Source organism: Oncorhynchus tshawytscha, linkage group LG18 (assembly GCF_018296145.1).
Source record: "Oncorhynchus tshawytscha isolate Ot180627B linkage group LG18, Otsh_v2.0, whole genome shotgun sequence".
NCBI lineage: Eukaryota > Metazoa > Chordata > Actinopteri > Salmoniformes > Salmonidae > Oncorhynchus > Oncorhynchus tshawytscha.
The window spans coordinates 25,809,847-25,823,836 of NC_056446.1; the positions used below are offsets into that span (position 1 = coordinate 25,809,847).

General features: G+C 45.0%; 1 protein-coding gene and 1 long non-coding RNA gene across 4 annotated transcripts in view; one reads left to right on the forward strand and one right to left on the reverse strand.

The window, feature by feature from the left end:
* The window catches only part of sesn1 (sestrin 1), a 69,927-nt gene extending 62,847 nt beyond the window's left edge, over positions 1–7,080 (forward strand). Inside the window, exons 1-9 of one of the 2 annotated variants that reach the window (XM_024378307.2) lie at positions 1,073–1,333; positions 2,340–2,405; positions 2,578–2,778; positions 2,945–3,124; positions 3,435–3,671; positions 3,852–4,112; positions 4,307–4,497; positions 4,675–4,819; positions 4,991–7,080. In XM_024378307.2, coding sequence (XP_024234075.2) covers positions 1,232–1,333; positions 2,340–2,405; positions 2,578–2,778; positions 2,945–3,124; positions 3,435–3,671; positions 3,852–4,112; positions 4,307–4,497; positions 4,675–4,819; positions 4,991–5,077 — 1,470 coding nt within the window. In that variant the 5' untranslated portion in view covers positions 1,073–1,231 and the 3' untranslated portion in view covers positions 5,078–7,080. Of the gene's footprint in view, positions 1–1,072; positions 1,334–2,339; positions 2,406–2,577; positions 2,779–2,944; positions 3,125–3,434; positions 3,672–3,851; positions 4,113–4,306; positions 4,498–4,674; positions 4,820–4,990 lie in introns of those variants that run through there. The other variant, XM_024378306.2, reaches the window with a different exon arrangement.
* LOC112217783 lies at positions 6,767–13,685 on the reverse strand. Of its 2 annotated transcripts, XR_002948509.2 has the most exons (4): positions 13,491–13,685; positions 12,055–12,359; positions 9,494–9,650; positions 6,767–9,275 (listed from the first exon to the last, which is right to left on the reverse strand). It is a non-coding gene; the product is annotated as an uncharacterized LOC112217783 (long non-coding RNA). The 2 variants fall into 2 exon arrangements; XR_002948508.2 differs by having other exon boundaries at positions 12,055–13,685.
* Between the last annotated feature and the right edge of the window lie 305 nt (positions 13,686–13,990).

Below are 13,990 nucleotides of genomic sequence, written 5' to 3' on the forward strand. Positions count from 1 at the left end.
TCTAATGAGGTTGTTGTTGGTATCTCTGCCATGGAACACTTGACCTGGCTAGATGTGCTGCAGTAATAAGCAATTATCACAATTATGCAGCTGCTATTTACCACCACTAATTTATAATACAATAGTCAGATACTCAGATTCCATGCCACTGCAGTACCTTTTTTTGAGTAGTCATATCTAGACCAAAGCTCTTTTTCATGCTACAACCATCTGACAAAACAGCATTATAAAATGACTCATAAATGACTTCAGTGTACAGTACAAAACACCGACACCAGTGACTGGTGACATCATCTGCTCCAGGCGGTGTCTATACTGACAGGCTCTATGATAGACCCAGAAAGAGAACCGTTTCCTGTCTTTATCGAGACTTCCTGGTAGGTTTGTTTGAGGTGCTATACAGCCCTGTTTGATTTGGTTTAAGGCTGCTTTATCTGAACTGGTAGTCTAAGTGGAAAGCTGGAATTGATTTGCTGTTTGTTGACCTGTACTGTCCAGGTATCTTACTGTGCCATTATAAGATCTGCTGTTTGTTGACCTGTACTGTCCAGGTATCTTACTGTGCCATTATAAGATCTGCCGCCATATTTACAGTTGTGATGCTCCCCATCCTGTTTATAACACACAGAGTAAAGGACTTGCTGTTCTTTTCTCTGTTGTTTTCAATGTACATGACATAAGATAGCAGGTGCCTGCAAACGTCCATGTAGCACCTGGTCAGCTGTGGGTGGAAGGGGTGAAAAATATATGTATCATGTAATAAAGCCATAATAAGCAGGCAGTTGGTGGAAGTGACCATTTCACGCCATTTTGTGCGCTGCAGAGTGATAGTCAGTCGATATCCATTGCCAATCAATGGCTGCAGCAAGGAACAAAATTAGAGACGATTGATGATGTTTTCGTGGGGGCTCGCTCTGTGCTCAAGTTATGACGCTCACCTCTCTACACATTTCACTCCTCCTCTCTCCGTCCCCTTATATCTCATTGGATGAATGGAGGTTGTTTTCGCCATGGGATTGGCTTTTGCGCACGTCAGTCAACCAAGGCTCCGTTTATTTACGGACTGTATCCGCAGAGAGAGAACGGTATTCTGCTGTAGGACAGCACCGGCTGACAACTGAGCACTTTATTAACCAGTCCCTCAAGAAACAAAGCGAGAAAGGAAACAGCCATCGAAGTAGACCTTTATATTTGTATACCTGAAAACATAAGATCGCGCCGAGAACACATTATGAAGCACGCAACTGCAGCAACAGAAACCATTGAAAATGATTCATTTACAGTGACAGACGTATTTAAAATATGCATTCGGTGTGAACGGCTAAGCAAAAAGGTAAGAATAAAATAAAGGGGAAATTATTTTGACAGTGAATGCATGTTTTGGAAAGCCTGTGCTTTCGTTTTGTAATTTAGATTATTTAATTTGTGACAAGACAATTTCATGTCATTTTAGCCACTTGTTTTCTGTGGCTTCGAGCGAAGGAACTGCAGTGCAGTCTTTTCTTTTGTGTCCAACCTTGTTTACGCGTTTGAGGAGTTTGCGGTGCTTTTCAACTCTACTTTCTTTCCAGTTCTTTGTCATCCTACTGCCAACTCTATAGACCGTTCGGTATAAGGTTCTACTTTTTTCGTTTGGTGTATTTCAATGCAAGACAGTATTGTCGCTTTCGAGTAATCTTCGGCGGGCAGTTCTAGGTCATTCATTCCGCCAGCTCTGCGCCGCGCAGAGGGACAGAAACCGAGCAGACAAGTCAGTCCTAGCCTGTAGGACATGTCGCAATCAGCGACTTTTCAAGTTGACAGTTGGCTGTTTTTATGTTGAGTGAGATGTCAATCATATTTTGAATTCGTTTATTTAACTATTTTAGTATGCGAGCCTTTCTGATCAATAACATTGTGTCTAATATTGTATCAAGGGTATTACTTGTATCAAGGGTGTATCAAACTGCAAATGGTTACATAGCCACTGTAGGCATGATACATTGTATCTATCAAGCCTTCTTTTTGTGTATTTTGGTAGTTTTGTAACATTTATAGAGACTGCTGTTATGGCTTGCTGCAGCTAAATGTTGAACAAAGAGATTTATTTCTGCACAGGCTGCGGTTGCAGTGCGCCAACCCGACTATAGAGTGAACATGTGGGCTAGAGGAGGGGGTGAGAGATACGATAACCCACAGAAGGATGTACAATATTACACGGTCAGGGCTCGCAGCCAAAATGGTAGAAAAATCGCAATTAGAGTTTTCGCCCTGTGCCTTTAGCTTTTGACGCCAATGAGCACTGTTGCATTTGGCTCTTGCATAACTATAATATGTGTTTTCTGTATTTTGTCTTGCAGGACTTTGGAGTTCGAATCCCAAGACCCCTGGGAAATGGACCAAGTAGATTTATCCCTGAAAAAGAGGTATGGAGAACAAAACCTTTTTTTACCAGAGTTTTCTTTGGACTTCAAAACATTTTACTTGTTACTTATCTATGCAAATTATCAATAACTTTGACATTTTATTACAGATATTTAGTTAGCATCTTATACCAATAAGTGAATTACATTAAATTCACTGTCTCTATTGCATCAGATCCTTCAAGTCAGTAAAGTAGACCCCAGGACACAATCGATATTTGAGGACGCATTCGCAGCACTGGGTCGCCTTGACAACATCTCCTTGGTGATGGGCTTCCACCCACAGTACCTGGAGAGCTTTCTGAGGACACAGCACTACCTGCTGCAGATGGACGGGCCCTTATCCCTGCACTACCGCCACTACATAGGCATCATGGTGAGATCCCTAACCCCCTCTCCAACCTCTACACTACCACAGTATAGCCACTACAAGCCCTGTATATCTCTACCTACAGAGAGTACGTTTTGAATTATTGGACACTCGCCTATAGACTGTACATTTTAGAGTTCTTGGGCAGTCTGGTAATTGTTTCCCCTCCCAGGCTGCAGCCAGACATCAGTGCTCCTACCTGGTCAACCTGCACGTCAACGACTTCCTCCAGGTAGGAGGGGACTCCAAGTGGCTGAATGGCCTGGACGGAGCCCCACAGAAGCTGCAGGCCCTCGGGGAGCTCAACAAGATCCTGGCCCACCGGCCCTGGCTCACCAAGGCACACATCGAGGTATGTGTGGGGGGGGCTGGATCTGTGACACAAACCCCCAGGACTGGACAGAGGGACAGGTTAGGGTTATGTAACAGATACCGAAATGATGTGATGAGGCCTGGCCTGAGTTACACAGCTGCTGACTTTGCAGAGTTAGTTATATAACCTTTTGAAAGGGGGATCTGTATAGAAGGAAGACTGGAAGGGATGGGTAGAGAGAATAAAACTATTGGAAAGCGATGGATGGATAGAATGTGAGACAGGAAAATAAAAGATTCCACCCAAAGGAAACTACTGATTGACTGACGTATCAGCTCTCCCCCTCTAGCACCTGCTGAAGGCTGAAGAACACAGCTGGTCCCTGGCTGAGCTGATCCATGCTGTGGTGCTCCTCACACACTACCACTCCCTGGCCTCCTTTACCTTCGGCTGTGGCATCACCCCCGAGATCCACAGTGACGGGGGGCACACATTCAGACCCCCCTCCCTCAGCCAGTACTGTGTCTGCGACATCGCCAATGGCAACGGTCACGGCCACCTGGAGGAGAGGAGAGGCAATCACCAGGTGAGCGGGAGGAGGAGAGTCAGGACTGTGTGTGGGTGAGCAAGGGAGAGAAGCTGTAGGTTTGTTAGTCACTCGGCTTTGACACCCGTGTGGTTGTGAGCACAGTGATGCTTGTGGTTGTGGTTGCCCTTTGTATGACCAGTGCCCTGAACCAGAATGTGTGTGTGTTCCTGTGTTTAGGTGTCAGAGGTGTCTGGTGAGGTGGAGGTGCTGATGGAGAGGATGAAGCAGCTGCAGGAGTGTCGTGATGAAGAGGAAGCCAGTCAGGAGGAGATGGCCACACGCTTTGAGAGGGAGAAGACCGAGAGCATGCTTGTGGCCACGGCAGAGGACGAGGAGTGTGTGCCATCCAGAGACGTCTCCAGGCACTTTGAAGACCCCAGCTACGGCTACAAGGACTTCTCCAGGAGAGGAGAACATGTACCCACCTTCAGAGTGCAGGTATATAATACACATGTACATACACACACCCCTTCAGGGAGAGCCAGAAAGAGAGAAAGTGAAGAGGGTTTTTTTTCTCAATAACTTCAAGATGACATTTTCTAAATGTTACCATGTTGCGCTATGGACTATCTATCTGATTGATCAATTGATATCCAGACATTCTGATTAACTCCTTGCTTTCCTCTCTTCAGGACTACAGTTGGGAGGACCACGGCTACTCCCTGGTGAACCGTCTGTACCCTGACGTTGGTCAGCTGCTGGATGAGAAGTTCCAGATGGCCTACAACCTGACCTACAACACCATGGCCATGCACAAAGACGTGGACACCACCATGCTGCGCAGGGCTATCTGGAACTACATCCACTGCATGTTTGGCATCAGGTACGTCACTCACTGGCTCTATACAAACACAAATCTACTCATGTAAATGTATATATTTCATGATGTAATATGCTAGATTCAGTCAAAAGAAGAATGTTATCACGTGTTTAATACATTGACAAAGTGCAGTAATTTCGTACAGTAATGTAGTTATTAGTAAAGAAATATCTGTCTCAGGTATGATGACTATGACTACGGGGAGATTAACCAGCTGTTGGACCGCAGCTTTAAGGTCTACATTAAGACCATGGTGTGCAGCCCGGAGAAAACCACCAAACGAATGTACGAGAGCTTCTGGAGACAGTTCCAGCACTCCGAGAAGGTGAGGGGACAACTTTCTATTTTATATCTTAGTCCATGGGTTTCTGTTTCTGTTAGCATTTAACATTTCTATATAGTTTCCTCTCCTAGTTGTTGATCTGTGTGACTGGAGTAATGTTGTGGAGCAGTTTTGTAATGCGTTCTACTCTCTCTTTCTCCCTCACTCTTCCAGGTCCATGTCAATCTGCTTCTTATGGAAGCGCGCATGCAGGCAGAACTGCTCTACGCTCTGAGAGCGATCACCCGCTACATGACATGAAATGCTTTTGGCGTTTATCATTGTTTTTTGCTGTCATTGTCTTTGCTCTCGTGGGACACTTCAGAAGAAATAAACCAGGGGGGGAAACAGAAAACTAAAAAGATGAAAGGTAACCCTGTCCGTCGTGACGAAGCTCGTCCTCGTGATGTGGAAAGAAAAATGAACAGAACAAATGAGAGAACAAAAAAAAGCAAATGAAAGAAGAAGAAAAAAAAGAACTGCAAAAAGAAAAGTCATCTCAACCTACTTGTGGAAAGATAAGCTGTCCTCTTTACCTGCAGTGCCAAAACTCACCATGAGGGGGCAGCCTGGAGCAGACACTCTGCTGGGCCAGAGGAAAAGAAACAGATGACACAGGCCACCCTTCCAGTATTCTAATACACCTCAGTGGATGATGTCAATAGAATCTCCATATAGTGTGAAAACCCACAGCAAATCTCCAGAAAGCAAAAGCAGTGCATCAGTCTGCACTTGATAATGTAGTCACTGGTTTTTGTTGAATATATTTTGCTTTAGTCTTTTTGTATTAAGAGAAGTTGTTATCATCATGTGGTTGTTATTGCGGTAACTGGAGATGATGGAAGCATTATTTGGCCTGTGTGTTGGTGTGCCTGGTTATGTCATACACCACAGTATAGTGTGTAGAGGTGCTGCCTGATACTGCTGCTCATGTAAGCAAGGGGTCATATTGACCCCCCCCCATCCTCCCTCCCACCCCTAAGAACCCTATCCATCATAAACCCACAGCATTACCCCCCATCCTCCCTCCCACCCCTAAGAACCCTATCCATCATAAACCCACAGCATTACCCCCCCATCCTCCCTCCCACCCCTAAGAACCCTATCCATCATAAACCCACAGCATTACCCCCCCATCCTCCCTCCCACCCCTAAGAACCCTATCCATCATAAACCCACAGCATTACCCCCCATCCTCCCTCCCACCCCTAAGAACCCTATCCATCATAAACCCACAGCATTACCCCCCATCCTCCCTCCCACCCCTAAGAACCCTATCCATCATAAACCCACAGCATTACCCCCCATCCTCCCTCCCACCCCTAAGAACCCTATCCATCATAAACCCACAGCATTACCCCCATCCTCCCTCCCACCCCTAAGAACCCTATCCATCATAAACCCACAGCATTACCCCCCATCCTCCCTCCCACCCCTAAGAACCCTATCCATCATAAACCCACAGCATTACCCCCCATCCTCCCTCCCACCCCTAAGAACCCTATCCATCATAAACCCACAGCATTACCCCCCATCCTCCCTCCCACCCCTAAGAACCCTATCCATCATAAACCCACAGCATTACCCCCCATCCTCCCTCCCACCCCTAAGAACCCTATCCATCATAAACCCACAGCATTACCCCCCATCCTCCCTCCCACCCCTAAGAACCCTATCCATCATAAACCCACAGCATTACCCCTCCCTTCCCCAATACCCCCCACCCTGAAACTGTTTGTGTAAGCTAACCCAAGAAGTGTGTGAAAGCGGAGAGGTGTTGGAAAAACTAAAAAATAACACTGTCTGAGCCCTATTTAGTTAGACTGTACGTATGATGAACCCATTCTGTATGAGAGACTGATGTCAGTGACAAATATCATGTGTGGATGTGTGTGCAACTCCATGTGTTTTACAGAAAATATAAAGAAAAAAAGTGTTGAAATTTCAAGCAACAAAAAAACAGGAAGAAAGCGAAGTAATTTGAAGTGTGAAACTTCTTGCCTCTGCTGTAGCTCTTTCCATGTGGTGACTGTTACATTGTTTTGTTTCTGGTAAAAAGCTTTGTCCTGTAAGAAAAAGAACATGAAAGCTAAAACAAAGTGGTCTTCCAGGGGATTGGCTTCCGGTTGTCATAACAATGACCTCACCTGTCTGTCTTCCGCTCACCCTCGACCTTTGACCCTGGCCTGGGCATCCTAACACTTTGAAAGCTTTGGGTATTGTGAATTGTACCAGTAAATAAATACCTCTTCTGTTTTCTTTTCTATCGCATTAAGAAGTGCTCTTTGGCGAGCAGAATGACTTATCATTCTGGGTCGCTTGGCTTTCATTCGTAGGGAGCCCAGTTGGTCCTCATTGGACCGACTGTGGTCGATACGGTCCGACTGCAGTCGGTCATAGATGTGCTTGTTCCCTCTGTGGGAGCCTAACCAGTGCAAACACAGTTTTTTTTAAACGAGGGGTAGACTCTCCACACTTTTATTTTTGTTGACTAAAAACAGTAAAGTACTGCATTCTACTGAGGGTGGATTGATACAGTTGGACAATTGAATGATTGTTTCACGTTAAGAGGAGGAAGAGGAGGAGGATTATGGAATGGTACATTATTTGGGGGTGGTTGTGAGAGGAAGTGTAGAGGTTTTATCAAACTTCTGACTAATGTCAGATACTGAAACTTTTTATATAAAAAAAATGGAATGTTATTGAATCATTGTATTTTTTTGTTTTCTCCATAGAACTGTTGCTGCTGCATCAACATAATCATATCATTATTACATATAAATAATCTATACATTGAATCATTCATGAAACAAGCCAACCAAGTTGTAGTCACAGCACACATGTATGTATTATCTCCAACCTTAACAATAAACATCTGATCTCCATCAATTACATTTTACAATATGTCATCAGTAATGATGTAGGAAACATTTGGCTATTACAGATGCATTTTGCACAGTTAATGCAATTGAGTCCCACACACAAATAAATGTTTCGTACAACCGCATGTGTTGAGTGTGGTGGACCCACTGGTTCAATGTCTAGTTTTGATTTAGATTTGGTTGACTTGTCGACCATCTCATTGGATTTAGGTTAAAAGTTAGGTGAAGAAATAGTAAATTCTCTTGTTTTGATGGCTTTTTCCACTTCCATTCAACGTCAACCCATTTCATTTTTTGTTGTTGAAATCATGTCAAAATGTTGATTCAACTTGTTTTTGTCCAGTGGGGAGTCAGTCCTCCCATTTTATATTGAACTCTGTGGTTCAATGTTTGCTTGTGTTGACGAGTCCAAGGTTGAACGTTACTCCCACACCTGTTGTTCTAGAACACTTGGACCTGTCTAATGTGCAGTGAGATGAGGGAAAATTCCTTCTAGGATCACCTTTGACCTCTATTCTGCTCACCTTCCTGTCCTGTTCCGTTCTCCCTGCGGAAACTCCCTGGCATCCTTGTGGGTGACTGGCTGTAGACTGAATTCTTTGGATGTTCAGGGACTTTTCTATTAAGGGCAAACAGAGGGTGACTTGGTCCATATCTCTACTGATACTGAACTGCCTCATTTCCCTACGACAATCTGAACAGGATGAGACTATTATAAACAATAGATGCACTTAATACCTCCACAATTACCCAACTAACTTTATCAACCCAGACGGACAGGTGTGTATCATGTAGAGAACCATGTGTGTCATTTAACTATGGCTGATGAAATGCTATTGGGTTGTGGTCACTGTAAGGTGTTATTATTGCAGGATAGGTTTACTTTATTTTGACAGAAGTGCTGTTTTTGTACTTATTTGATGTAATGATAATTATGTGATTTAAAAAACGCTGTTCTTTACTAACTTTGCAGCAGTACTGCCTGGCCTGGTCCATATCTGTAACAATAAAGGCTTTGAGAAGGAGAACGTTTACCACACTTTGTTTTGTTGTGGTTTATTACTTACAGCAGTTCACAGATTAACAATGTCATAACTTTTTATCACCACAGAAGCAATTTACAATTATTGCGATATGTAAGAGTAGCCTATGATAATATTACATTACCAGTTACATTATGGTAAAACGAAAACAGTTTGTCATACAGGTCAGAGGCTCAAAATATGTCATAGCTAGGGCCAAGAGGGTTTCCTGACTTGGAAAACACTCAACCCAAGTAACAGCCTATAACTAAGTCCCAGAGTTGTCCCTGGTCAGGACCTTACTAATGGAATTAGAGAGCGTGGTAGAACCGGAAAGTAAAGTGTGTTGAGTACAGACACACTGGAGGCAGGGCACAGCAAGAAGAAAGGCTAGGACATCACACTTTAGGGAGGGAGACTGTGTAGATGGCAGACAGTTTGAGTCTGCATCCTGTCCCTCAGCCTCTGAGCCACAGGACGGAACTCTGACTCCCAGAATGCTCGGTGGAAGTCCCTCGTAATCACCAGAGGTCCACTGCAGCGCTTCCTCCTCGTCTAAGGGAAAGGGGGATACCTAGTCAGTTGTATAACCGAATGCATTAAATTGAAACGTGTCTTCCGCATTTAACCCAACCCCTCTGAATCGGAGCTTCCTCAAAACATACAACATAAAAAAATAAAGTATGTTTACAGCAGTAGACCAAAACATATAACTATAAAAAGTTATTCATAAAACTTTCAGTAAAATAACCTCTTCTAAATCATTTCCATACCTAGGTACAGTGTTTGGACCTCAAGCAGTGCCTCTCTCTCCTGGTTGTCCAGTGTGGCTGGGGAGTCTGTCCCCGCCCCCCACTTCTCAGTGAGGTTCCACAGGGTCTGACACACCAGGCCAGCCAGCTGGCCCAAAGTCCCTCACTGTCTGCCAGCCTGCACACACACATCACATGACAGGAGAGAGGGGTTTAACTCACATATGATTCACACACTGCCTTACATTAGCTCTCCCTGAGTGCATCTGCTGCTAAAAGGTGGGCTGCTAAAACTCCGGACATTTCTGCCCCCCCCCCCACACACAGCAGCATTAGAGAGGAGCAGCTTCAACAGCATGAGAGAGAAGGAAAATATAGCTTGTTTGGTCGTATTATATCAAAGATATTGCGGTCGTACTGTCAACCGGTGCCTGCGTCATAGTGTGTGTTTCGTTTCTGAGTCTGACTGGAAAGGCCCTTTGGTGTGGTGGAGAAGTTCTCCTCTCCCTCTCTCTGTCTCTAATGTAAAGCAGCATGCATGGGCTGTCAAACTGTGATCAAAACAGGATATTGAGCTGCCTGATTTGGGTCCACAGCCAGTGCTGAGGAGAAATAAAAAACGTCTGTTTCAGTTTCAAGTTTTATTTGACACATTCACCAGTAGAGTGAGATGCTTAACCTGCTAGCTCTACCCAACAGAGCAGTTGTATATTAGTACAACTAATAACTAAAAACTAAGAAATAATAGAAGAACCTATATACAGGGTCAGTGCCAATACCACATTTACAATGTGCAGGGATGTGGAGTAATGAGGTAGATATGTACATCTAGGCATGGATTAGGAGAAAGTGACTGGTAGCAGTATTAATAATAATAAACAGTACGGCAGCAGCGTAAGTGATGGGTGGGTGTGTGTGTATGCAAAAGTGTCAGCGTAGGCATGATACACAGTGTACAAAAACATTTTACATTGTACACCCATGAGATAGACTGACCAGGTGAATCCAGGTGAAAGCTATGACCCCTTATTGAAATCAACTTCAATCACTTTGGATGAAGGGGAGGAGACAGATTAAAGAAGGATTTTTAAGCCTTGAGACCATTAAAACATGGATTGTGTGTGTGCCATTCAGAAGGTGAATGGGCAAGACAAAAGATTTAAGTGCCTTTGAACAGGGTATGGTAGTAGGTGCCAGGTGTACCAGTTTCCCATGTGTATCAAAAATGGTCCACCACCCAAAGGACATCCAGGCAACTTGACATAACTGTAGGAAGTATGAGTCTACACGAGCCAGCATCCCTGTGGAACGCTTTGGACACCTTGTAGAGTCCATGTCCCGATGAACTGAGGCTGTTCTGAGGGCAGAAAGGGGTGCAACTTGGGCCTCCCGGGTGGCGCAGGGGTCTAAGGCACTGCATCGCAGTGCTAGCTGTGCCACCAGCTGGCCGCGATCGGGAGGTCTGTGGGGCGACACACAATTGGCCTAGCGTCGTCCGGCTTAGTGAGGGTTTGACCGGTAGGGATATCCTTGTCTCATCGCGCTCTAGCGACTCCTGTGGCGGGCCGGGCGCAGTGCGCGCTAACCAGTTCGCTAGGTGTACGGTGTTTCTTCCGACACATTGGTGCAGCTGGCTTCCGGGTTGGATGTGTGCTGTGTTAAGAAGCAGTGCGGCTTGGTTGGGTTGTGTTTCAGAGGACGCATGACTATCGACCTTCGTCTCTCCCGAGCCCGTACGGGAGTTGTAGCGATGAGACAAGACAATAACTACTAACAATTGGATACCACGAAATTGGGGAGAAAAAGGGAATTAAAAATATATATTTTTTTAAAAGGGGTGCAACTCAATATTAGGAAGGTGTTCTTAATGATTTGTACACTCAGTGTACATGTAAACAGGGCTGAAATGTGACTGGTAGCAGGAATATCTAAATACTGTTAATATATGAATAGTAATATAAACATGAGTAATCTCACTCACTCACTCACTCACTCACTCACTCACTCACTCAGTGTGTGGGAGGGAGGCGGAAGGGAAGAGCACACAGCTAAAGCTGAGAATTTCACACCCGCCTGAACATGGCCTGTACCAGTCAGTCCTGAAACCATCATTCCAACCACCTAGAAGTTTCACAAGAAACCAACCAGGCTCTAAAGAGCACAGAACATCCTGTTCTCTCTTTGGCTCTTTCATACTGCAAAAGGACCTAAACCGAAAAAGGATGTGCAACAAAGAAGAAAGAAATTGAAGAAGAAATATGTGTTAGATGTTTGGCACCTGTCTCCAGCAGACAGGAAACTGGTACCAAACAAGGAGTGACTGTATAGAGTTTTACAGTGAAGGGTTTGTACAGTGTGATACTTGTATTGACGGGACATACAAGCAGGCGTACGTTTCAGAGTAAATCGCCTTGGTATGTCCGTCCCGTCAATACATTTATCAGATATAACTGTGGGCTGTTTGGGTTCACCTTTTTTCACATGTTCTGAGAACATTATTGGGACGTTATTAGAACATTTTGGGAACATTATGGGGATGTTATGAGAACATTATGGGGACCATAATTTCACTCTTACATTACCCTAAAAACGCTGAAACTCCCTCAGTGTGTCCAGCAGGTCGTGTACTAGGTGTTTGTTAGCTGCCAGGGTAGGCCCCACTGCAGGGTGGATGAACAGAACCCTAACCAGCTTCACCAGCATGTTCTCCTTCTCCCGCCCCCACACGGGAGAAGTACAGAGTGTACTGGAGGTGTGTGGGTGTGTGTATGGTAGGGGGGTCCAGCAGCACGGACACACACCCATCAGCTGTGAAGAGGTGCTTTCTGGCCTCACTGCTCTGAGACATTAGGTTACCCAGAGGGAAGAGCAGACGCACCCCCAGGTCCTATGTGGAGGAGAGACAGAGGATTAGGTTGAATGTGTGTGTGTGTTATCCACATAAACAAATACCTTGGTGATTATAGAGAGTAATACAGTAATACATTTCTCCTATCAGATATGACCTGCATTCATCACATTTACCGTTTCTCCCCCACCACAACAAGGATTGAAACCTGTATACCACGTTGGTTTCGCAATCGCACTCTGCCCATCCCCTAAAGTGTGTGTCACAAACACAGAAACACACAGGGTTACCCAGGGCCTGGCTGGGCTGACTGGCCTGACTGGCCAGTGTGGCTGATATGAACTGGGCTGTAACGTACTGTACTGACACATTTATGGGGACAGGCTGTCCTGTCAAAGAGCTATCCAGGACACAATGTGATCAACCGTGTGTCTATGTATAATAACAGGGGGATATCTGTGTGTCTCCTGTGTGTGTGTGTTTATTTCCTGGCTGATTAAGTCCTCTCTGATTACCAGAGCCTCCCTCCCAACCCCGTCTCCCTAAGGGTAGGATGACTTCCTCAGTTACTCCTGTGATGATGATTAAAGTCAAAACGCGCGCGCACACTGCTGTAACTATACTGGGACTTGGAGTACATAAACAACTTCCTGAAGATAAATAGGCTTAGTCAATGTGCAGTATAAACACCCGGGAGTAAATGGGCTCATCTGCTTCCCATACCACACACACACACAGGGCCCAGCTCACCTGTTCCCGCTGGCGTTTACTCGTCAGTTCTATAAATAGTATGTAGCAGCCAGGGGTCTGGGCCAGAGTAGGAGGACAACAAATAACACTGACCAGATAGGCTCTCACTGGACTGCTATTGTCACAAAAAAAGGATTGGCTTTACTGGCATTACTTGTGGAAATAGGGAGTGCTACATGCTTTTAGAATCATATACTGTCACATAGTGAACTGTTGATTCTTGTAAGGTTGTAGGATATAATTTTTTTTTTTGTACACACTTAAAAGTAATGCACAAGGTCAAGAAGTGTTGTAAATGGTCTGAGGTCTATACTGTCCCACTTTCAATTAAACAGTTAAACATAAGGTTTTCTGCCTGAGGTGAGATGTTTTAGGTGTACAGTGTGTATGTGTGTGTTTGTGTGGTACAGGTACAGGTACCTGAACACCCTGGCGATGTTGATGTCTTGTTCTCCGTGGTGATGGTGCAGCGCCTGGCACAGTTTGGTCAGGGCACAGTGGGAGATGAAGAGGGGGCGGGATTCTGGGAGGTCAGCCAGATGAAAGGGGATTCATCAGAGAAAATGACTTTAACCCAGTCCTCAGCAGTCCAATCCCTGTACATTTTGCAGAATATCAGTCTGTCCCTGATGTTTTTCCTGGAGAGAAGTGGCTTCTTTGCTGCCCTTCTTGACACCAGGCCATCCTCCAAAACTCTTCACCTCACTGTGCGTGCAGATGCACTCACACCTGCCTGCTGCCATTCCTGAGCAAGCTCTATACTGGTGGTGCCCCGATCCTGCAGCTGAATCAACTTCAGGAGATGGTCATGGCGCTTGCTGGACTTTCTTGAGCGCCCTGAAGCCTTCTTCACAACAATTGAACCGCTCACCTTGAAGTTCTTGATGATCCGATAAATGGCTGATTTAGGTGCAATCTTA